This window comes from Mytilus edulis, chromosome 4 (assembly GCF_963676685.1).
Source record: "Mytilus edulis chromosome 4, xbMytEdul2.2, whole genome shotgun sequence".
NCBI classification, from domain to species: domain Eukaryota; kingdom Metazoa; phylum Mollusca; class Bivalvia; order Mytilida; family Mytilidae; genus Mytilus; species Mytilus edulis.
In genome coordinates this window covers 27,995,826-28,021,936 of record NC_092347.1, presented here as the reverse complement: position 1 = coordinate 28,021,936, position 26,111 = coordinate 27,995,826, and the positions used below count along the sequence as shown (strand labels likewise).

General features: G+C 34.4%; 1 protein-coding gene and 1 non-coding gene across 2 annotated transcripts in view; both read right to left on the bottom strand.

Annotated features, from left to right (window-relative positions):
- LOC139521823 (polycystin-1-like protein 2) overlaps window positions 1–26,111 on the bottom strand; it is a 75,942-nt gene that overhangs the window by 40,157 nt on the left and 9,674 nt on the right. Inside the window, exons 2-5 of the mRNA XM_071315466.1 lie at window positions 16,679–17,022; window positions 15,146–15,252; window positions 6,394–6,446; window positions 1,542–1,754 (exon numbers count right to left, since the gene is read on the bottom strand). Of these exons, the coding sequence (XP_071171567.1) occupies window positions 1,542–1,754; window positions 6,394–6,446; window positions 15,146–15,252; window positions 16,679–17,022 (717 nt within the window). The remainder of the gene's footprint in view (window positions 1–1,541; window positions 1,755–6,393; window positions 6,447–15,145; window positions 15,253–16,678; window positions 17,023–26,111) is intronic.
- LOC139522154 (U4 spliceosomal RNA) lies at window positions 585–719 on the bottom strand. Its single transcript, XR_011664329.1, has one exon. It is a non-coding gene; the product is annotated as a U4 spliceosomal RNA (small nuclear RNA).

Below are 26,111 nucleotides of genomic sequence, written 5' to 3'. Positions count from 1 at the left end.
AAAAAAAGCATGTTGTGTCTGCCTGAAAAATAAAGCAATGTTATCTAAACAAATCATGATGTGTTTACCTGAAAAATAGCTTGCATTCATGGCTGCTTAATCACTATTGTCTATGAGGACAGTGTTCTCCCCAGGATTTTGGGTAGTGCTGTGTTAAGCGCGTAATTTTCGACAATTCTCAGTAACCTTGTCGAGGTGCACGGTTTGTTTGTAATTGATTTGTTATGTGTTTTTCTTATATTATGCTATTGATGTTTTCTCTAGTAATGATCATGGAAGTTAGCTCTTTGTTAATGTTATTGTCTGGATATAAAAGAGTCTTTTTTTCTCCATTTTAAATTCATATAATCCTCATATTATCTGTGTATAAAACCGAAGGAGAAGTCTTTTTCCATGATGCATCATGGGTCTATACTAGACTGCCTATGTGAAGATTTCTTAGCACTAGATGTTGTAGAACATGTAGGACCAACAAAATACAGTCATTGTCAGCTTCTGTGTTTGGTTTTGTAACCCACTGTAGCAGTGTACTGTTAACCTTACGACGTTTGACAGGAATTGACATTTTTTAGCATAATGATTTCTCATTTTTCTGACCTTCAAAGTTTTATAATATTCAAATGGCTTCATCCAAGCTGGACATGGGTATAGTTTTCAACTAGCAATAACCACGCCTTGGATAAACCTCATCGGCTATGGTACCGCCACTGCGCAAAGCATTGAGTGTGAATTTCTCCCATCATATCAGCTTGGGGTTTGTTTTTCTAATCACATCCTCTCAATTGTTTTCAAATGGTAAAATTCATTACTGTACATGAATTACTGACTAAACAATTATTAGCTCGAATAGGTGATAATTGATACTTCAAAGACTTGCTCATTTTCGGGGTTCGTATGGATAGTAAACCTGGCAAATTGAAACAAACCCCTGTGTTTGATTGTTTTTAAAATCATAGTTTGTTCAAAGTCTGTAAAACAAGTTTGTGAGTGTTGTCAGGAAATGTGGTCAATTTATTTCATCTCATTTCATTCATATATGCCTCTATATATTCTTTTAATTAAAAAACTAGATGTCAATGTTGAAATCCTTGTTTATTTTTATCTTTCAAAGTTGCCATTTTGTAAAATTTATTAGACTGGTCCCACAGAGTTACTTAACAGAACACAAATTATTAATTCAGAAATAGTAAACCAGTCTATCACTTGATCGGAAGTGAAAAATAAGAGGGAAATTTGAAAAAAATACGTAAAAAATATAGCGACACGCTTGCGTTGGATAGCGCTGCGGTCATTGCAATAGATCAGCAGGAGACTGTGATGGCGCTGAAAAGCGCATTGCTTAAACAGCCTGGGGAGAACACTGGAGGACATGTATATGAATATTATTTTTTAATCTTGGCCTTCATTATAAAGTCATTTATATTCTAATGTAAAACAAACAAAACAGGTAACCCATTTCAGTAATTAATTTGTTGAATAAATTTATTGCTTAAGAATGTTGTTTCTTGATCAAAAAAGTTATCTATATTAATTTTAATTACCAGTTTGTGATGTTTGATACACATTGTATAAAACAGTATCATGGAGACCAGTAGTATTGGCACTACAAGTTATATTAAACTGTGTGATCAATGAATATCCTTGGTCAGGGGAGATAATACATCTACATGGTACAGATCCAGAAACATTCTGTCTGTCATCTTCTATGGGCTGTCTGCGTGTGGTCATTACAGAACTTTTTTTCAATAACATTCCTGTAATACAAAACTAGAGGCTCTCAAGAGCCTGTATCGCTCACCTGACTCTGCCTGGGTTTTTGAAATATAAAAAAAAAAGATAAAATTTGGCTACAAAGTAACAACACTTGGCCAGCACCTCATTAGGAAAGGAACATTTTTGATATGTTTGGTTTCATTCAATTCAGTGGTTCTCTAAAAGATGAAATTAGTATGTATTTCCCATAGGGTCCTATGTTAAACTTAGCCCCCCACTGGCAGACATCTTGGATGATGGATCAGCTACAAAATAACAACACTTGGTCAGGATCTTATCAGGAACATTCATGCCATGTTTGGTTTCATTCCATTCAGTGGTTCTCTAAAAGAGGACATTTGTATGTATTTCCCATAGGGTCCTATGTTAAACCAAGTCCCCCTCTGGTGGCCATCTTGGATGTTGGATCGGCAACAAAGTAACAACACTTGGTCAGCATCTCATAAGGAACATTCATGCTATGTTTGACTTCATTCCATTCAGTGGTTCTCTAAAAGAAGTCATTTGTATGTATTTCCCATTGGGTCCTATGTTAAACTAAGTCCCCTGCTGGCAGCCATCTTGGATGATGGATCGGCTACAAAGTAACAACACTTGGTCAGCACCTCATAAGGAACATTCATATTATGTTTGGTTTCATTCCATTCAGTGGTTCGCTAAAAGAAGTCATTTGTATGCATTTCCCATAGGGTCCTATGTTAAACTAAGTCCCCTGCTGGTGGCCATCTTGGATGATGGATCGGCTACAAAGTAACAACACTTGGTCAACACCTCATAAGAAACATTCATGCCATGTTTGGTTTCATTCCATTCTGTGGTTCTCTAGAAGAAGTTCACAAGAGTGCACACACTGAAATGTCTCGCCTGGGGTTAAAAAATCCACTAGCCCGACGCCCGGGACTAGATCATTTACGCCTCGGGCAATTAAAATGTGTAATCCGATATGCCCGACGGACTAGTAACAAAAAATTCTTGACGTTTCCAAAATAGAAAGTGAAAAATCCCTTCATCACTATTCTATGTTAGCCAAGTCGATTCAATTAAATCATCTGGGATTCCAAGAATTTGAACTGGTTTGTACAGGTCCTGTTGTACATATTTTAAAAATAGAACAAATAACTCTGGCATGTCTGGTGGCCTGGTATCATGCGTTGATTGCGATTCTCGTACTTTAAATATCGATTTCTCATACCATGGCTTGGGGTATTGTACATTGCTTATCGTGCCGAGATTTTCAATTAACGGTATTTGGGGGTATGATGTATTGATTGGTATTGACCTGTCTTGTTGCACAGCTCTTGAGCACGAAACCATGCAACAAAATATTTTTTAATATTTTAGTACGGGAACCCCAGGGACTTCGTCAGTTTCAAAACGAAAATTGGTAGATGAAAGGAGTAACGAGGCTGAAAATTCATCCTCCAAAAATGCTAAATACGACAGGGAAAAGCCGCGGAAAAAAATGAATAGTGTCCAGGACAGAAGGGCTGCCAAGTCTTTAGCGCGAGACATACACATGTTCATGCTTATTTGGCGGCATTTTCCTTTGATCTATTGTTTTTTCTCTTTGATCTTTACAATTTGGCCAAAAAATAACACATTCACTTCCTGAAAAGTTGGCAGAACTGGGACACAGTGTTTCCCCTGGCAAGGTTGGCTGTTGCTGATGAAAAAAACAGACAATGCTCTGTGAATATTGCCGTTAGTTGCCCCAAGCACGCAAATAAAAAGTCTGCTTTGAATGTGGGAACAACTAAGTTAGGTTATGCACAAAAAGAATAAATAACAAATCAACAAAAATTTTTAAATACAGTGTTAATGTCTCCTTCAAAACAAAGGACACCCACTTTGTATTATGCAGCAAACTCTTGATTTTTAAGGCATACTAGGGCTAGCAGGTCAGTTTTGATGGACTAGCAGTTCTTCCAACAGGGCTAGTAAAATCCTGCTGCCAATAAGTCCTGGGCTAGTTAGCTGTAACAACATTTTTTAACCCCTGCTCGCCTTCTTTACTAATCATTGATATTATGTTGATAGTCCTAAGTATGAAGCTTTATTACAACAAATATAGTTGACCTACTACTTATAGTTTAAGAAAAATAGACCAAAACACAAAAACTTAACACTGTGCAATAAACCGTACAATTGAGGTCATGGTCAAATAAAACCTGACATATAGATCATAATATATTCCCATACACCAAATATAGTTGACCTTTGGCATATAATATTAAAAGACCAAAACTTAAAAACTTAACTTTGACCACTGAACCATGAAAATGAGGTCAAGGTCAGATGACATCTGCCCGCTCGACATGTACACATTACAATCATTTCATATAACAAATATAGTAGACCTATTGCATAAAGTATGAGAAAAACAGACCAAAACACAAAAACTTAACTATAACCACTGAACCATGAAAATGAGGTCAAGGTCAGATGACACCTGCCAGTTGAACATGTACACCTTCCAGTCCTTTCATACACCAAATATACTAGCCCTATTGCTTATAGTATCTGAGATATGGAGTTGACCACCAAAACTTAACCTTGTTCACTGATCCATGAAATGAGGTTGAGGTCAAGCGAAAACTGTCTGACGGGCATGAGGACCTTGCAAGGTACGCACATACCAAATATAGTTATCCTATTACTTATAATAAGAGAGAATTCAACATTACAAAAATTCTGAACTTTTTTTTCAAGTGGTCACTGAACCATGAAAATGAGGTCAAGGACATTGGACATGTGACTGACGGAAACTTCGTAACATAAGGCATCTATAAACAAAGTATGAAGCATCCAGGTCTTTCACCTTCTAAAATATAAACCTTTTAAGAAGTGAGCTAACGCTGCCGCAGGATCACTATCCCTATGTCGAGCTTTCTGCAACAAAAGTTGCAGGTTTGACAAAAATGTAAAAAGTTTACGACGACGACGGACGACAAATGATGAGAAAAGCTCACTTGGCTGACCTAAAAAAGTCATATAAAATGTCACCTTTCACCATTTTTTATTTTGATGTTGTACAGGATAGACTTTAATTGGCTTTAAAAAATATGAAAGAGGGTAACATCATTAATGTCAATGACAATTCCCCTCAATATCATTTTATTAAATTTCATCAAGTTCCATGATATTTTAATATCAATATTGTAAGCAGTGAGGGGGGAAGTGAGACAGAGCAAAAGTGGTAGATACTTATTCAGCTGTAAGTGGTTGAGCTGAGGAAATACTTCTTCAACTCAGTTGGTTAACACACTGCCTTGTAACACAGTCCAGTCCCAGTGGAGACAAGCAATTTTGTAATAAAATTCAGGCTCTCTAGTTAAACTAAAATTAGGTACCCACTTTCCCTACCCACATCTCTATAAGCAGGAATGGTACTTTGTCCAACCCTGCCAAAAAAAAACATTCCTCCAGCTTCAGGGGTTCAAAATTAGTGTGGTTCAGAGGACCCATCTTTTCAACAAGGGAACTTTTTATTTTTTAAATTACAAAAAACAAAAGTAAAGGACCTACCATTCTTAAGACTGGTGCATTATACATTTGATTTCTTATGGAGGACCCTAAGTTAAAATTTCAAGTGGTCCTAGATCTTTCATTATTTAAAAATCAAATTTGAACTGCTGAGCTTTTAATTAAACTGCAGTAAAAAAAAAAATCAGTCTTAAAAAGTTTGATATGTTAAAAATAAAGTAAATTCAAGTTATTAGATACTGTAAATTCAGAAATTGTTGAGTGCATTTACTATTGTGATTTTGTCATTAAAGACTAAAATCCTATTTTAATTTTTGCGATAAAAAAAAAATCCTGTTTAATTCAGATAAAATAGTTCACAATCATCTTCGCTAGCCAAGGGTTACAATCAACTCCCGCTCTCTTCACCCTTGGCAGATTGAGCTAACATTTGTGATATCAATGTTGCGCCATCTATCGGAAGATTAAAGTCACGCCCATTCCGAATACATTATTCTTGACCAAGGTAGCACTTGAACTCTTTAATTTGGAGGTAAAAACACTGTAGCGTCTAGATTCTACACACTTGGTAAAGCTGGAAACGAAAATATACGTCAACATTCATGCATTTGTGCATGAAACATACACAGGAACTTCTATTAGTTGATTAAAACATTCCAGTTGTCGCTAAATATAGTCGTATGTTAAGTGATGTAAAGACTTGTTGCGCAATAAACACGTGGCAATTGTTTACAAACACTTTCTACATCTACACGTGATCATTTCATAGGCACTTTTTGATTGGATGCAGCGAGTTTCTACTGCAACCAATAAAAATCCTTACCTTGTGTCTCCGAAATTTTATCTCAATCCGCCAAGGGTGAAGAGAGCGGGAGTGGATCATAACCCTTGGCTAGCGAAGATGGTTCACAATGTGAGTTAAAAGTATTGTGTTTATAACCCTGCTGCATTTTTCTGAATTTACAGTATAGACATTTTGATTATCTGAGCTGGAATTTGTATTTCTGTATGATAAGTGTTGATGCAATGAATTTCACACACACACACAATATATTGATAAATCTTACAACAAAATCTTATCAACTGTCTAAAACAATAATATTTGGTCTTCAAATACTAGAAGAACACATGTCATACCTGAACTTTTGCTATAAATACTTGTCCTATTAACTGCTACATTTTCACAACGCCTAAAATAAAGGAAAAACAGATGAAAGTTGTTGGTCATTTATGGTTGTACATTCATTTGATGTACACAAAATTGATTAGGAAAGTACATTGTTTGCAGGACAATTTTTAAATTCCCTTAGGACCCTCATACATCTATTGTAATGGAATAACCCTGATGTTAATTAAAGAACGACTTTAATCTTTTTCTGTCTATTAAGAAATAAAATCAACAAGAATGTGTCCACAGTACACGGATGCCCCACTCGCACTATCATTTTTAATGTTTGAAGTTGATTGGACTTCAACTTTATCAAAAACTACCTTGACCAAAAACTTTATCCTGAAACGGGAAGAACGGACGCATAGACGAACGAACCCAAAGACCAGAAAACATAATGCCCTCTACTATCATAGGTGGCATAAAAATGTGGGGCACACTAAATAACCCCCTACACGGGTTATTTTAAAGTGTGCACCACATTTTTTTATGTTACTTTTGAAGACAGAAAAAATATTAGTCATTTTTTATAATTTATAATTCTAAATTCCATTTTAAACCGGAGTAAACCATGAAAAAACGTTGATGACATCACGGTCACATGACAAAATTATCTCTATGAGCTGATAAACAAAACAACTTCAGCCAATCAGAAGTTGCTTTACAGCCAAAATTAAATTATATAGTAATAGATGAACATATTTATTCAGATTATATTATTCTAATGATTAATTATTTAAAAAGATTAATTGCTATAAAAAACAATCAAGATAATAAAAATGAATATTTTTAGTTACATAAATTTGCCTGTATATCAATCAGCCCTGAGGTTGTTGAAAATCATCAAGGGATATTGTTATGGCTGGAGTAATCTTACAGTCAACTTAAAATAACTAGAGGCTCTCAAGAGCCTGTATTGCTCACCTGACTTTTCTTGGGTTTTTAAAATTATTTTAAACTACTAGAGCCTGTGTCACTCACCTTGGTCTATGTGAATATTAAACAAAGGAAGCAGATGGATTCATGACAAAATTGTGTTTTGGTGATGGTGATGTGTTTGTACATCTTACTTTACTAAACAGTCTTGCTGCTTACAATTATCTCTATCTATAATGAACTTGGCCCAGTAGTTTCAGTGGAAAATGTTAATAAAAATTTACAAATTTTATGAAAATTGTTAAAAATTGACTATAAAGGACAATAACTCCTTAGGGGGTCAATTGACCATTTCGGTCATGATGACTCATTTGTAAATCTTACCTTGCTGAACAGTATTGCTGTTTACAGTTTATCTCTTTCTATGATAATATTCAAGATAATAACCAAAAACAGCAAAATTTCCTTAAAATTATCGATTCAGAGGCAGCAACCCAAAAACGGGTTGTACGATTCATCTGCAAATTTCAGGGCAGATAGATCTTGACCTGATAAACAATTTTACCCCATTCCAGATTTGCTCTAAATGCTTCGGTTTTTGAGTTATAAGCCAAAAACTGCATTTTACCCCCCTATGTTCTATTTTTAGACGTGGCGGCCATCTTGATTTGATGGCTGGGTCACCGGACACATTTTTTAAACTCAATACCCCAAAGATGATTGTGGCCAAGTTTGGTTAAATTTGGCCCAGTAGTTTCAGAGGAGAAGATTTTTGTAAAAGTTAACGACGCCGGACGACGCCGACACCGGACGCCAAGTGATGGGAAAGCTCACTTGGCCCTTTGGGCCAGGTGAGCTAAAAAGATAAAATTTGGCTACGAACTAACAACACTTGGCCAGCACCTCAAAAGGAAAGAAACAAACATGTTTGGTTTCATTCAATTCAGTGGCTCTCTAAAAGAAGAAATTTGTATGTATTTTCCATAGGGTCCTGTGTTAAACTAAGTCCCCCTTTGGCAGCCATCTTGGATGATGGATCCGCTACAAAGTAACAAAACTTGGTCAGCACCTCATAAGGAACATTCATGCAATGTTTGGTTTCATTCCATTCAGAGGCAGATAGATATTGACTTAATAAACAAGAGGCTCTAAAGAGCCTGTGTCGCTCACCTTGGTCTATGTGCATATTAAACAAAGGACACAAATGGATTCATGACAAAATTGTATTTTGGTGATGGTGATGTGTTTGAAGTTCTTACTTTACTGAACGATTTTGCTTCTTACAATTATATCTATCATGAACTTTGCCCATTAGTAACAGAGAACTATATTTGGTAAAAATTTACATAAATTTACCAAATTAATGAAAATTGTTAAAAATTGACTATAAAGGGCAATAACTCCTTAAGGGGTCAATTGACCATTTAGGTCATGTTGACTTATTTGTAGATCTTACTTTGCTGAACATTATTGCTGTTTACAGTTTATCGCTATCTATAAAAGTATTCAAGATAACCAAAAACGGCAAAATTTCTTTAAAAATTACCAATTGGAGGGCAGCAACCCAACAACCAGTTGTCCAATTCATCTGAAAAATTCAGGGCAGATAGATATTGACTTGATTAACAATTTAACTTCTTGTCAGATTTGCTCTAGATGCTTTGGTTTCATAGTTATAAGCCAAAAACTGCATTTTACCCCTATGTTCTATTTTTAGCCGTGGCGGCCATCTTGGTTGAATGGCCAGGTCATCGGACACATTTTTCAAACTAGATACCCCAAAGATGATTGTGGCCTAGTAGTTTCAGTGGAGATTTTGTAAAAGATTACTTAGATTTATGAAAAATGGTTAAAGATTGACTATAAAGGGCAATAACTCCTAAAGGGGTCAACTGACCATTTTGGTCATGTTGACTTATTTGTAGATCTTACTTTGCTGAACATTATTGCTGTTTACAATTTATCTCTATCTATAATAATATTCAAGATAATAACCAAAAACAGCAAAATTTCCTCAAAATTACCAATTCAGGGGCAGCAACCCAACAACTGATTGACCGATTCATCTGAAAATTTCAGGGCAGATAGATCTTGACCTGAAAAACATTTTTATTCCATGTCAGATTTCCTCAAAATGCTTTGGTTTTTGAGTTATAAGCCAAAAACTGCATTTTACCCCTATGTTCTATTTTTAGCGGTGGCGGCCATCTTGGTTGGTTGACCAGGTCACACCACACATTTTTTAAACTAGATACCCCAAAGATGATTGTGGCCAAGTTTGGATTAATTTGGCCCAGTAGTTTCAGAGGAGAAGATTTTTGTAAAAGATTACTTTAATTTACGAAAATGGTTAAAAATTGACTATAAAGGGCAATAACTCCTAAACGGGTCAACTGACCATTTTGGTCATGTTGACTTATTTGTAGATCTTACTTTGCTGAACATTATTGCTGTTTACAGTTTATCTCTATCTATAATAATATTCAAGATAATAACCAAAAACAGCAAAATTTCCTCAAAATTACCAATTCAGGGGCAGCAACCCAACAACCGATTGACCGATTCATCTGAAAATTTCAGGGCAGATAGATCTTGACCTAATAAACATTTTTATCCCATGTCAGATTTCCTCAAAATGCTTTGGTTTTTGAGTTATAAGCCAAAAACTGCATTTTACCCCTATGTTCTATTTTTAGCCGTGGCGGCCATCTTGGTTGGTTGACCGGGTCACGCCACACATTTTTTAAACTAGATACCCCAATGATGATTGTGGCCAAGTTTGGTTTGATTTGGCCCAGTAGTTTCAGAGGAGAAGATTTTTGTAAAAGTTAACGACGACGGACGACGACGACGCCGGACGCCGGACGCAAAGTGATGGGATTAGCTCACTTGGCCCTTCGGGCCAGGTGAGCTAAAAATTAAACTCCTTGTCAGATTTGCTCTAAATGCTTTGGTTTCAGAGTAGTAAACCAAAATATACATTTTACCCCTATGCTCTATTTTAAGCCATGGCGGCCATCTTGGTTGGTTGGCCGGATCACCGGACACATTTTTTAAACTAAATACCCCAATGCTGATTGTGGCCAAGTTTGGTTAAATTTGGCCCAGTAGTTTCAAAGGAGAAGATTTTTGTAAAAGTTAACGACGCCGGACACCAAGAGATGAGAAAAGCTCACTTGGCCTAGGTGAGCTAAAAATAAATAAAAATGTTTGCGCGAAAATAATTCTGACAAAAACATACCCCCCCTCTTTTTAAGGTTAAGAGGTTGCTCCTTTGTGAAAGCTTTTTTGATGATTTGCAGTAGTTTACAGATCTTAAGGATGTCTAGATTATGTATTAGAAAATACTAGGCTGCAGCAGTGTGTTGACAGACGAAGAAAAAGGATGGAGGTATTAAGGATCACAATATTTCTATCTTTTCTGTTTGTTTCAAATGGTATTTCTTCTCTAAGGAGCATTTGGCAAAGGGAGGTGGGTGATAATGGTTTTTTTTTTTATTATTTCTAAGTATATTTTAACGGATCTGAGATACTGGACAAACAATACAATTTATCTCACACTTTTTTTAGTGATGAATTTATAAGTGAATCGTTCTTTTAGTAAAGGCCAGTGGCAAATATTTCTGTGTACGTCCAATCGATTCGCGAAGACCTTTTCAAATGAACTATGTTTTCGGCAATGATGAGGTGTCAGACCGCCAATTACTCCCTCCAATTTAGAACGTATGTAAAAGTTGCCCTACTCTGACACAAAATAGTGCTTTTGATGTCCTTGTTTACCTAAACTAACCAAAAAATTTGCAGAAATGAAACTTTTGGTGAAAGAGAAATATATTAAGACCATTTTGAGCCCAAGTTTACTTGTCTATGAGTTTGCATTAAAAATTGAGGATTAATGCGCTCCATAGTATACTAATTTAAGATTTCCAGAAAACCAGGGGTTATTTTTGGAGTACCTCTGTTCGAAGGTCAGTTTTTTTGTTAGAAGGCTTTAAAGGTATGGTGAAAATTGGCGTGTAGAAAGCTGATACATGTACAATTCAGGATTTACCTGGTTTCTATGAAGTTAAACTTAAGGTAAAATATTTAGAAAGCTGTAAAAATTGCAAAATTTGGTTGAACAGATAGGGATTTTTAATTGGTGGTCTGACACGATGATGCTTTGGGTCTTGATAAAGGGTTAATAAAGCTACGTAAAGTTGTTTTTATAACAAAGTTTAGACAAATATTTCTGTAAAGAACTTTATTAATTATTGTTATTCAAAAATCGTTTCTTCCTTAAATATACATGGTAACAAGAATGTGTCCTCAGTACACGAATGCCCCACTCGCACTATCATTTTCCATGTTCAGTGGACCGTGAAATTGGGGTAAAAACTCTAATTTGGCATTAAAATTAGAAAGATCATATCATAAGGGACATGTGTACTAAGTTTGAAGTCGATTGGACTTAAACTTCATCAAAAACTACCTTGACCAAAAACTTTAACCTGAAGCGGGACAGACGGACGGACGACAAACGGACAGACGGACGGACGCACAGACCAGAAAACATAATGCCCCTCTACTATCGTAGGTGGGGCATAAAAATAATGTTCTAAATGCCCAGTTTTGTGTACACTTAACCTACACAAGGCCAACATTGACTATCGACTGCATGTAGACAAAACAGGATTTACACTTCATGTAAACATTGAGTTTTATCAATTAGAACGTAATTGTGTTTAGTTTACCTGTGAGTTACACTAACACAACACTGAGTTTTGGTCAATGTGAACACGGCCTTAGTCCTTGACACTGACTATATAAATGCCACGGCGCCAATGCACATGAGGGGGGCCTTGATCCCAAAATCAGTGGCTAAAAAACATGAAATCCTGAGGTCCTGAATGTAAAGAAATTTAAATCCCACAATCCCGAAATTCGAAATAGAATTCCAGGATCCCGAAAGGATCAATCCCTAAATCCTGAGCTTAAAAACATCCAATCCCTGAGTCCCGATACATGTCTTACCCCCTCATGTATACATGTATGTATGAAAATAGAATCTCAAGATTTATTAATTGTGTTAAAAAACTAGAGGCTCTAAAGAGCCTGTGTCGCTCACCTTGGTCTATGTGAATATTAAACAATGGACACAGATGGATTCATGACAAAATTGTGTTTTGGTGATGGTGATGTGTTTGTAGATCTTACTTTACGAAACATTCTTGCTGCTTACAATTATCTCTATCTATAACAGTACTTTCTGTGGAAAATGTTAAGAATTTTAAGAAAATTGTTAAAAATTGACTATGAAGAGCCATTACTCCTTAGGGGGTCAATTGACTATTTTGGTCATACTGACTTATTTTTAGTTCTTACTTTGCTGTACATTATTGCTGTTTACAGTTTATCTCTATCTATTATAATATTCAAGATAATAACAAAAAAACAGCAAAATTTTCTCAAAATTACCAATTCCGAGGCAGCAACCTAACAACCAATTATCCGATTCATCTGAAAATTCCAGGGCAGATAGATCGTGACCTGATCAACAATTTTACTTCATGTCTGATTTGCTCTTAATGCTTTGGTTTTTGAGTTATAAGCCAAAAACTGCATTTTACCCCCATGTTCTATTTTTAGCCATGGCGGCCATCTTGGTTTGTTGGCCGAGTTACTGGACACACTTTTTTAACTAAATACCCAAATGATGATTATGACTAAGTTTGGTTAAATTTGGCCTAGTAGTTTCAGAGAAGATATTTTCTAAAAGATTACTATGATTTACGAAAAATGGTTAAAAATTGACTATAAAGGGCAATAACTCCTAAAGTGGTCAACTGACCATTTTGGTCATGTTGACTTATTTGTAGATATTACTTTTCAGATTTGCTCTAAATGCTTTGGTTTTTGAGTTATAAGCCAAAAACTGCATTTTACCCCTATGTTCTATTTTTAGCCATGGCGGCCATCTTGGTTTGATTGGCTGGGTCACCGGACACATTTTTTAAACTAGATACCCCAATGATGATTATGGCCAAGTTTGGTTAAATTTGACCCAGTAGTTTCAGAGGAGAAGATTTTTCTAAAAGATTACTAAGATTTACGAAAAATGGTTAAAAATTGACTATAAAGGGCAATAACTCCTAAAGTGGTCAACTGACCATTTTGATCGTGTTGACTTATATGTAGATCTTACTTTGCTGAACATTATTGCTGTTTACAGTTTATCTCTATCTATAATAATATTCAAGATAAAAACCAAAAACAGCAAAATTTCCTTAAAATTACCATTTCAGGGGCAGCAACCCAACAACGAAATGTCCGATTCATCTGAAAATTTCAGGGCAGATAGATCTTGACCTGTTGAACAATACTACCCCATGTCAGATTTGCTCTTAATGCTTTGGTTTTTGAGTTATAAGCCAAAAACTGCATTTTACCCCTATGTTCTATTTTTAGCCATGGCGGCCATCTTGGTTGGTTGGCTGGGTCACCGGACACATTTTTTAAACTAGATACCCCAATGATGATTGTGGCCAAGTTTGGTTAAATTTGGCCCAGTAGTTTCAGAGGAGAAGATTTTTGTAAAAGTTAACGCAGGACGACGCCGGACGCCAAGTGATGAGAAAAGCTCACTTGGCCCTGTGGGCCAGGTGAGCTAAAAAGAAGTTAAAAATCTCATTGCATCATAAATTTGATAAAACATTATACAAAAAAAGAAAGTCAATCTCATATCTTCAAAAAAAGAAATTGCTTTTGAAATACTAGTCAGTTATTTGTAAATAGTTTTTAGTTGGGCTTCTGCTTACCTGATCATGCTAACAAAATAAACATATAAATTATTTTCTTTTTCTTCCAGCAGACGAAACACATTCACTATATAAAGCTGCTGCCGGTGAAATAGCCATTTCTAGAGATATTTTAATAGGCAGAGCCGGCAACAGTAACTGACAATATTTGTCATAATTTCTTTTTAAATTATTACTTATATTCCTCTAAGTTCAGTATTTTTGTGATTTTACTTTTCTTTTATATATAGAACTTTTTGTTAATGTTGACAAAAATCCATTGAAAAATGAAACAGTTATTGAAGTTTGAATAAGTATAATTTCAGGTCCCTTCAGGTCTCTTCATTTCACTGTTTAGATCCAAGTTTTGGAATAATTTTTTTTTTTTTTTTTTTATTCATAACATTTTATTTTTCATTTTCATTTGTTCCTGTTTATCTTTTTAATTATGATTTTATGATAACACTCTCGAGAGATTGATCTCAGAATTCATTATGTGAGGAGTGTCTGCTGGGACGCCAATATTAAAAAATTCGCCAATAGACAACGTTTGGTTTAGAAATACCTCCGATTTTGAAGAACGTTGTAAACAAGTTCCAGGTATCGTTAAGCTCGTCCCGGTCGTTATATTGGTATATGTGTAACATACTTAATATTGCGATCGGGAACCAGTCTAACTAACCAATTGATAGCTTGTGAAAAGTTTACACATATATAGAACCAGATGATTTCTCCTATAAACTGCAATAACCCGTAAACCAAATATATTTGCTCATGAAAAGTATGTACTTATCTAAATTATAAACATGATAAATAAATTTAATGTTGTAAAATACTTATGTTTTATAAATTGTTATAACTCAATGCTATTAATGTGTAAAACATTAGTAATCTATATGGAGGAAAGGGATTAAAGAACTTATTAAATTACTTCATATACTCCAACTTTGTTCTGATTTTGTGACTATGCATCTGACTTCTTAACGACCTACATTTTTCTATCTGAGTGCCATGCCATGTGCCACATTCTTTTATCAGGAAGTAAGTCTGAAACAAAAGGAAGACTTACTGAGTTTCTTCTAATGATGTGGTAATCCTGTTTTCTCTCATCCGGTCTCTAATCCAAGCACAGCTTTCATTGACTGGATCAGAACAACCATGTTTAAGATGATATGTCTAAAAATATAACAGTTGTTCAACCCAAAACAAGCTTTTGTTTGTAGTATTATTTAAAATTTGATAACAATCTATTGTCTTGAAAGGAAAAAATATGACTGGCTTGTCATAGTTTTGTAAAAGAATTTCAAAAATCTATGGTAATGAAGTGCCAATATTAGCTTCAATTGATGGCAGAGGTATTTGAAATAATCTGGAAAAGTAGTTTCTGAGGAGAACATTTTGTAAAAGTTAATGACAATAGAAGCTGGAGGCAAGTAATGAAAAACAGCCATAAATGGTATATTGTAATTCACAGGGGCAAAAAAGTTAAACCCGTGAGTGACGGTCCTCAAAACTAAATAACACGTACATGATATAAATAAACATCATTGTTATACCTCAGTATGTTTTTTCTATATAAAAAATAATGAAATAGTTGTGCTATTTCATTCCACAGACTATTTTCCAGTCAATAGTTTCAAAGACTATTACCTCGGTTAATAGTTTCATATAAATCATATTTTTTCAAGTTTCAAGTTGATTGGACTTCAGCTTCATCAAAAACTACCTTGACCAAAAACTTTAACCTGAAACCCTCCCTTTCTTTTTCTATGTTCAGTGGACTGTGCAATTGGGGTCAAAAGTCTAATTTGGCTTTAAAATTAGAAAGATCATATCATAAGCAACAAGTTTCAAGTTGATTGGACTTCAGCTTCATCAAAAACTACCTTGACCAAAAACTTTAACCTGAACGGACTCACGAACGGAGCCACAGACCAGAAAACATAATGCCCCTCTACTATCGTAGGTGGGGCATCATAAAAATAGATGTTATGACATGTGCAAATTCAAATACAATCTTGAAGCAGTATCAGCTTTGAGCAGCCTTTAATGCCTGGTTTATATTCAAAAGCTATGTGTTTGCGTTTCTGACAGGTCAGCCAGCCAGGATCAATTCATACTGTAAATTCAGAAATTATTGCGTGCATTTATTAATATTGCGATATTGTCATTTTAGACTTTAATGCGATTTTAATTTTTACGATTTTGAGATAAAAACCTCTTTAATTCATATAAAATATTTCAAAATGCGAGTTTAAATTATTGCATTTACAACTGTCATTGACTGTGTCGCATTTTTCACAATAATAAAAACCTCGCGATAATTTCTGAATTTACAGTATTCTGAGAGAATTTAACGGCACCACGATAATTGCTATAAACTGTTGTATTTCAATAAACTGTCTTAGTTTGCATCATGTCTGATGACGTAGACATATAATTTTAAGTGCTGTTCTTATCTATCAATTCATGCATATTCAATAGCTATATATGCAGGAGTGTAAAAATCACAGACTGGATAATGACCAGCCATTACACACTGTTATTATTTCATTAACCAGTACTAAAAAGAATAAATCAACTTTAATTTAAAAAAACATACCATTATTTTTGCTAAAATTAAATTATCTCCCAGATCAGCAATTACTTCAAGATTGACAGCATAAATTCCTTTCTTTGCATAATCTCCTTCTTTATTTAGTTCTTTTTTGGCAATGAAGAGAGTTGGTCGAGTCTTATTAACAGAATCCAAACTGAGCATATTGCTATTAAGATAAATTGTCCAGTAGTACTGTATATTGTTCAGTAAACAGTCCGACTGGATGGAAGTAGTGATATTGACATCTTGCCCGCTTAAGTATTTACATATAGAATTCATAGTATCACCCACTCCTGAAACCATCAAGTTTATAGTGCAGTTCTGACCTGTACACCTACACAGTAATGCTACAATAAAGAAAAAGATATAAAAACTAAATGTTAGAAATTGTGTATAGACTATGCATGGAAAATCAACAAATTTTGTGTGATAAAATAGCTCTTGTAACATGCTTTCAAAAATGAAAAAAAAAATGGGGTCACCAAATATGTTTTCTTGTTACATATTAAAATAGGTAAATTCCAAACACTTTCATTATGAAACTACTTTATCTGGGTTATCTCCCCTTTTATATGATTATGAGTTGTCTCCCCTTTTATATGATTATGAGTTGTCTCCCCTTATTTTACAAAGTTAAAAAAAATGAACTACATCAAATTTAAATGATAATAACTGTCCTTTCCTAGATTTAGATATTTCGGTCTTAAACGGGAAACTCCACACTAAAATTTATGACAAAAGGGATGATTTTTAGTTCCCTATTGTTAATTTTCCATTTTTAGATGGTTATGTTCCTTTGGCCATACATGTAATGTGACATGATATTCCTGTGTAATACACGCTTTTTCAACGGTTTACACGCGAAGATTTTGTCACATGGTGTGTACACGCTTTTCACCACTTTACACCCAATTACACGCTTTTTCGTTCTTTTCATTTTTTGGTCGTTAGTGATATCGCTATTCTCTGGTTTTTTCCTTATTCGGCGATAAATACCGAAAAATTCGAAGTAATTGTTTATTTTTCTAGATGGACAAACAGTAAAAGGTAAGTAGTTTGTGATTAGTTGTAACGATTTTGTGACTTTCTTTCAAATTCACTTTGTAGGGGAAATGTTCACAGAAAGAGGTCATTTTCAGGGCCTGTACCGTCGTCTAAAGGGACGATTGTTAAGCCAAAACGATGTGTACGGCAAGATTCAATATTTATAAATTATATTTTGGAGTTCGAGTTTAAATGATCGAGTGACAAGTAACGCATAATTTGTGCATCCTATGTTGCAATAATAAAAAAACAATACATGTGAGAGAAGAAATTCAATGTAGCTATTTGAATAAGCATTTAACATGTTTATCTAATGGAAATCAAATTTATAAAACATTTTTCTTTTTCAATTTCAGTTTCAAATCTAGCCAACACAGCAACAGATTTCTACAGGCCATGGGGATGACAATATCACAGAACTGTTGGGTCAGCTCTCATAGTACCAGTTTTCTTCTGATGAACTACCCAGTTTTAACCAGGCAATAGCAATGGGAGCAATGGCAGAGATAATAGATGACATTTTACATTGCCAAAAAAACCAAACATTATGACATTCTTTCAAATCTTGATGAAGCTAATTCAGTCAAATATCAATTCCTACTGTGGGAGAGCCTTTTCAATTATAAAGAAATTGACACTGAATTCTGATCAGAACTTGACTATGTTACATTTGTATTGTGTGCTGTTATCAAATAAATGTAACTAAACTTGAAACTGGCAGTTGTTTTGAATAATGTGCCTGCCCTAGTGGTGGTGCTTTAAAAGCAACATAACAGACCACTGTTTAATACAATAAAAGTTCACAGTAGAATATACATTGTTTTTTTATATCCACAAATTTGTATGAAATTATGAACATTACCACATTCATATTAACAAGTCCGCATCTATGTCACGCATTTTCACACGATTTTTTACATATCATGTCATATCATGATTTCCCATTGTCAGAGGTTGACATGTATGCCTTTGGCACCATCTTACGATGTTTATATTTCACAACTCACTGCTATGACCATGTCTGTTGTGACTTTTTTTATTTTAACAAACGTAATCTATGTATTACCAGTCAGAGGACTTACTTAAATGAGTGATTTTCTAAATCACTGATTCAAGTTATATTTTGTCCATAAAGGTTGGAAGTAAGAGTTGTCTTTCTTTAATAATCACCTATTTCAGTAGTACAAATTAATCACCAGATTAAGCGATTTAATTTTATTGTAGCTTTAAATATAGAATATTAATGATCCAGGGACTAATTTTGTTGCTAAAATTATCAGAACCAACGTCATGTCAGGTGATGACATTGTAATGAATCTAGGATAAAAATCATTTGTTTAAGTAACATACCTGGATCAAAATTTCACTGTTAGGTGTTGAAATTAGTGGGGGTAATTAAAATAATGATACTAGAAATTTTGATCACGAACAGTAGAATTTTATTACAAAATCTGTAAGATGAAACCTACAATTTTAAAGGAAAAATACTCCCACTGCTGGGAAAACCAGATGCTCCGCAGGGCACAGCGTTATACGACTGCAGAGGTTGAACCCTGAACAGTTGGGGCAAGTATGGACACAACATTCAAGCTTGATACAGCTCTGAAATTGGATTGTGATTAAATAGTTGACACAGCAAAGGTTTCTGACACAGAATGAATGTGGTCTTATGAACTTAAAACAAATTGTTTTGTTTTTTAGCAATACACTGCTGTTGAATATAAATCTCCTCAAAAAAAAAATTTGAAGAAAAATTCTTTTTAATTTCTGAAATCTGAAATGAGAAAAATTTTACCCCCAATCCCCCCCAACCCTTCCCATTTTTTTCACCTCCCCCAATCCCTTATTCCAAAAATGATCTCAATTCAAATTTCTAATTAAGTTGGCAACAATAAGGCCACACCAATTTATGTTCAGTGGACCGTGAAATTGGGGTCAAAAGTTTAATTTGGCATTAAAATTAGAAAGATCATATCATAGGGCACATGTGTACTGAGTTTCAAGATGATTGGAATTCAACCTTGACCAAAAACTTTAACCTGAAGCGGGACGCACAGACATGATAACATAAGGCAGAGAAAAAAAAATCTGAGTTTCCGGTAACTCGACCGACCCTGTTTTTTAGCTCCAATTTTTTATTGGATCTTCAAAAATAAATTTTTAAAAATGGTATCAACCGATCCTGTTTTTGACACAGGTGTCTGTTAATCGACATAATAATTTATCTAACTTGCTTCTACTGGCACAGAAAGCCAGTAAAACATTTTATTATTGAAACTAATTACGGACCCGGACTTGGAAAAACCATGATAATTTTCTGGATTTCGTTAACAATGTCAAAAAAAAAGGAATTCCGACCTACCAACCCTATTTTACAAAATGATGTTACCGGAAACACAGATTATTTTTTTAAGGCCTAATGCCCCTCTACTATCGTAGGTGGGGCATAAAAAAGTATATAAATAAGTTTATCTGTTATCATAGTTTCCATTTCTTCACTCACTTTTCTCAAAATTAATATATGTACCTTCTGGCTACAATTTTTATTCAATCAAAGAGCTGATTGCTCTGAGGTGGAATAAGGTGAATAAAAGGTAACTTGAAAACCATAAAAGCAGCCCCACTAACCCAGCCCAGTTTGTTCCATTATCTTTATGAGATAATTTTTTTCATCAAACAAGAATGTGTCACAAGTACATGGATTTCCCCATCCGTACAATCATTTTCTATGTTCAGTGGACCGTGAAAATTAGGTAAAATCTTTAATTTGGCAGTAAAATTAGAAAGATCTTATCATAAGGAACACATGTATACTAAGTCTCAAGTTGATTGAACTTCAACTTCTTCAAAAACTACCTCGACCATAAACTTTAACCTGAAGCAGGACGGACAGACAGACTAGAAAACATAAAGCCAATAAATGGGGCATATAAATAGCAAGATTTGTTACATACCTGCCCCCATGGTTTTTTTTAGTGCGTGACAACAATTTTAAAGGGCCTGGACTTAAACCATGTTAACACACTTACTTTAACATGTTTTACAGTTTAATATTACAATGTATTCAAAATAAGTGGACCCCTCTTTTAGAAAAGTTGTTTAAAATATTATGTATTTCTCCTCTTTTTGAGTAAAAAAAGTAGCACTATACAAATCCTTTGTATTTCTATTTCCTTTTCTACAACATTAAAATGACCACTTGTCTGAGGGAGGGTTGTTCCTAACCTTGCTTATAATAACAAACACACAGGGCCGTAACTACCTATGAGGCAGGGGAGGCAACTGCCTCCCCTAAATTTTCTACACCAATTTTTTTTTGAAGTAATAAAATGAAATATTGACAATATGTACACGAAAAACTTGAATTTATATTATAAACAACACAAGTTTACAGTTTTAACAGTGTTATCATGATACGTGATATATCTGTCAACTTCCGGATTTTTTTACCGAAAGTGAACCGTTTGAGTAATTTTTTTTTGTCGTGTGGCCGTCCGTCTGTTATTCAGTATTCGTACGAGAATACATATGAAATTTTTCTTTTAGACAATTTTGAATAAAACTTAACTATTTACATTTATTTAGGGGCTCCATTAAGCAGAGGAAATTCCCTTTGTATTGTGAATCTTTTATGATATCGGAAATTCGTTACCGTTAACGTCTCCCGGTCGATCGTACGAGAACATTATGGTCAATGCCTTAGTAGTTAAACACTCCCATTCGTTGAAGCAGAGACTTTCTAAACTAAGTATATACTAGTTTAGAAAGTCTCTGGTTGTAGTTATATACATGTATGTTCAGCTTTCAAAAATATTGAAATTCAAGGTCCTCGACAAAAAATATCTTGCTTTCTATGATCTTGCTTTATATGTTTTTTTAACTTACCAGTTTGATTTCTAACAAAAATATCTTTAAATACAGTTAATAATTGTTTGTATAAAATTCCAGAAATACTGATGTTTCTTTAAGTAAGGAAATCGAAGGAAAACGGGTGATTTTTAGCCCTATTGAGAACAAAATCCGCGGTCACAATGTATTTAATGTTAATAATTATAGGTCAAAGTACGGTCTTCAAGGCGGAGCCTTGGCTCACCCCGAACAGCAATCTCAGTTTGTTTTTGCATAAAAATTGCTTCCAGGTTCAAGCAATACGGATGTTTCTTAAAGTAAGTAAATCGAAGGAAAACGGGTCATTTTTAGCCATTTTACTGTGAGAAAAACATCGGCGGGGGCTTAGCCCCAACCCCCCTCTCTGGGGGCCCACACTTGGTGGCCCCCAAACCCCTGCCTCCCCTGAATTCAAACCCTAGTTACGGCCCTGACACAGGTCAAAGTACGGCCTTTTACACAGGGCTTTGATCCAGAACAAACAGCAAGCTATAAGGGACCCCAAAATTATTAGTGTACAACTATCTAAATTATATATCCAAACGGGAAAATACCAATGACCCACATCAACAAACGAGAACTGCAGAATGACAGGCCCCTGAATCAATCAAGACAGGTGCATAAACATGCAGCGGCTATGGATAGTTTTGTTTCGCCAGCATACAATATACCGTAATTGCAGTTGAAGGCAAATCCTTCAGAAGTTCTTTGTACTTTATTCTAACAACAAACATTTTTTGATAGGGAATATAAGTAAGGGGGAAAGAAACCAATGTTTTGTTCTGTCCAGGTATTTCCGCAGTTATTTATTTATATCGGAACACTCCCCACATGGGATAAATCGATTTCATGCTGAAACAAATATTCTCACAGATATTTACACAGTGTGATGATCATGGGGTGCTTATAGGTTTAAAATTGTTATATACAGGTTAGACTGTGATGTTAAATAACAAATGTTGATATCTTTTTATAATATTTACAAAAAAACTTTGCGGGATATAGACATGAATACATTTCCGGATGCGGGAAGCGAACTATAAAAAAATTCTGTTTTGAAAAAATATAGGTGTGGGCGGGTCCATCGAACAAGGAATTAAATTGTTTTGGCCTTGCCATTAAGAATGCATGTGATTTTGTGTTTATTCAATTTTGATATTTTTTTTTTCAATCTGTTCAAAATGAACACTAATTTAATCATAAAATGTTCATTTTTAAAAACATATATATATTGTTCCTATCGAAATTTTCATTTTTTTAGTTTTTGTCAAGTTAGGCCAATTAAAATTAATTGCTAGATTTTCATCCCCGCCCGCCCCTCTGAAATCGTGCCGCCCCAATTTTTTTTATTTAACAAATATATGATTTCCGGATTTTGTTCATGTCCGTTACCGGGAACCATCGATAATTTCATTTCATTCAACACCTCTTGTTTCAAATTTCGTTTTTGTATTTCTTCGAGTAATCTAACGAAATGATTAAGTCGACATATTCTGCTGCTCTATAATGACAACATCATCGACCGAGAATAGAGATTGATAACGAGAAGGGCATGAAATATTTGAGTAACGAGTAAAATGTCTTTTCATTTAACGCAAATTGCGGTATTCACAAGTGAATCGAAAACCGTGTTTTTTTCTTTTTTTATATGATGACTTTGTGTCAGGAAATTTGGACTGTGAATGATATCCAAAGCACAAGAATCGTAGAACAAATTGGTACAAAAAACATGACTGAATTAAAGAAATTGACACAAGCACGAATTTGATTGATTTATGACCGTATATTGAGACAAACACGCATTTTAATTCCCTTATGGCTGTTGTTTTTGTTGACAAACAGCAAACACCCTCTGTAACTGTCCCAATACTCTCAATTTAGTCATTAAACAACAACTACTTTTTGGTTAAGTTCATGTTTTACATCATAATTACTTTCCACACTGAGTTTACATTTTATTCTGTACTCAGACGCCTCCGGGTGCGGGAATTTCTCGCTACATTGAAGACCTGTTGGTGACCTTCTGCTGTTGTTTTTATCTATGGTCGGGTTGTTGTCTCTTTGACACATTCACCATTTCCATTCTCAATTTTATCATAATACTTGTGTTGCATACAATTGTACCAATACATTTTATTGATTGTATGTGGACTACAAACCATTGCTTAGAAAGCAAAATAAATTTGGTGTAGGTCTAGTCCAACTGAAGAGAGCATTTCTCTTCTCTTTGGTGTATACTATAAATAGGTTTCGAAAGCGGCAATTACATGTATAACAGTGGTTTCCAATCAGGGATTTTTATTTAAGAGTTTAATAAATAGTGTTGGATTCCTTATACCCCATGTATATACATTATACAAGCTTGTTTTCCACTAGCATATACCCTGCGGTATGAAGAACTCATGACAAGGGTTTCATATGAAATAAAATTTAAAAAATAAAATCCTCCCACCCGCCCTATTTTTTTCAAAAATTTGGATGAAAATCTACTAATTAATTTTAGTTGGCCTTAATAGCATACTTTTAAGAAGTCCTTAATATAAACATCATTATTTTTAGAGTTTTTATGTCAAATGCTTTTTAAAAATAAAATGTAGGAATAATGTTGAAAATTTTGTCAGAAATCAACTTTTATTTATGTTTGCATAAGTGTTTACATTCAACAGATTGAATATACATAAATATATAAACTCACATGCAATTTTTTATAATGGTAAACCTGTTATTTCTATCCATTTAGCAGATAAACTTTTTACTCAGGTAGATTAATCAATGAGTGATAGAATTCTCTTAGAAGAAAGGAGTAGGTCCGGTAAGGATCGATTTTGGCCTCAAATTTCAGGTTCATCTGACGAAAGATTTTGACCACTTTTTAAACACTTAAGTGTCTATTTCGTTTGAATCAATTAGTTTATGTGAAAGATTTTAACTGATTTAGTCATTAAAAACGATCCGATTCAAGCTCAAATATGAAAAATCTACCAAATATGCCGAAAAATGTCACTTTTCAGATGGTTTTTGTCAAAAATGACCTTGTTCATCCTCAACCTTTATATATGTTATGTATTATCATAAAATACAACTTACATTTCAATATAAAGGATGAACACGAATGCGGCCACTTTCATTTTACACGAAAACTGTAAAATTTAACCAAAATGCTAGAATTGTGAAGATTTCAGTAATTTAGCATGACTTTATGGTGCTAGTACCTGATATATTTTGCATTGTTATGTCAAAAACAGCCCATATTTATGTAGCAGAAGCATTCTACTGTCCAATAAATAACTAAAAGTTTACATTTTAACAATTTTGTAAAACTGCTATATTTTGGGGCCAAAAAGGGGTCTTACTGGACCTACTCCTTTAAATGTCTCGGTGAATAAACTACACAGAGAACAATACCTGTTGTATTTGTTAGATGGGACTATAAAACTGCCAAAAGTTCAAATGGACAGGTAACTATCAGGTGAATCTATAGAAAGGTATAATTGGGTTCGCAATAAATGGTCAAAACATGTCAAAAGATTTTTGTGATGTTTCTGAACTTCTATCTTCTTTATTAATTTGACCCCTCATTTAGAAAAGTTGTTTCAAATATAATGAATTTTCCCACTTTTGAGTTAAAAATCTTTAAAAAAAAGTGTTTTTTTTTCAACAGTAAGGGAGCTACCATTTGATTTTTATGGGGGGGGCTAGGATGAAATTTGAAAAAAATAGGCAGGACAGGAGTTTTGAGTAAAAAAAAAAGGCAGGATGAGACACTTGCAAAAAAAAAAAAGTCAGGACGACAATTTAGGTAAAAAAAGTCAGGATAAACTAAAAAAAAAAAGGCAGGACCGAACAGAGTGAAAAATAAAAAGGCAGGACAGAGATTACAGCTAAAAAAAAATGCAGGACAAAATTTTTCATCCTAGCCCCCCCATAAAAATCAAATGGTAGCTCCCTAAAATGACCCCTTGTTTTGACAAAAAAAAATAAAAAAAATAGCAGCAGTACAACTCAGAAGTATCCAAATGTAACAAGGCTGAGCATGATATGAGGATAACGTCCAGTTATTTTCGAAGCAGTATGCCTGGTCTTTCATTCAGGATAATTTAGTTTATGTAAACCGCAGAATAGTGTTTCCAGTTAACTTTGTTGGTAAAAAAAAGTCTACGTTATCGGCTAATTAAGGCAAGCGGAGAGGATAATGAAATGCAGACCCATGGACACGTTTCCTCTGAAATTGAATTTAGTGGAGTGATGGCTTCTCATCTGACTATAGCAACTAACAACTAAAACACCATATCCTGATATCGTTTCTTGTGACATGGTAAACGACGTGATAAAAAAACCCTTAATCATACAAAAGTGCTGCTGGAATGGGGTCCATTTTTGATATGTCAAATATAAGATTGAGTGGGGAAAATATAAATATATGAATTGGTCGGTATTTTGAATTTTAACAAAAATCTAACTAGTGTTGGATTCTGGTGGAGTACATGTACATGTGCAATAAAAA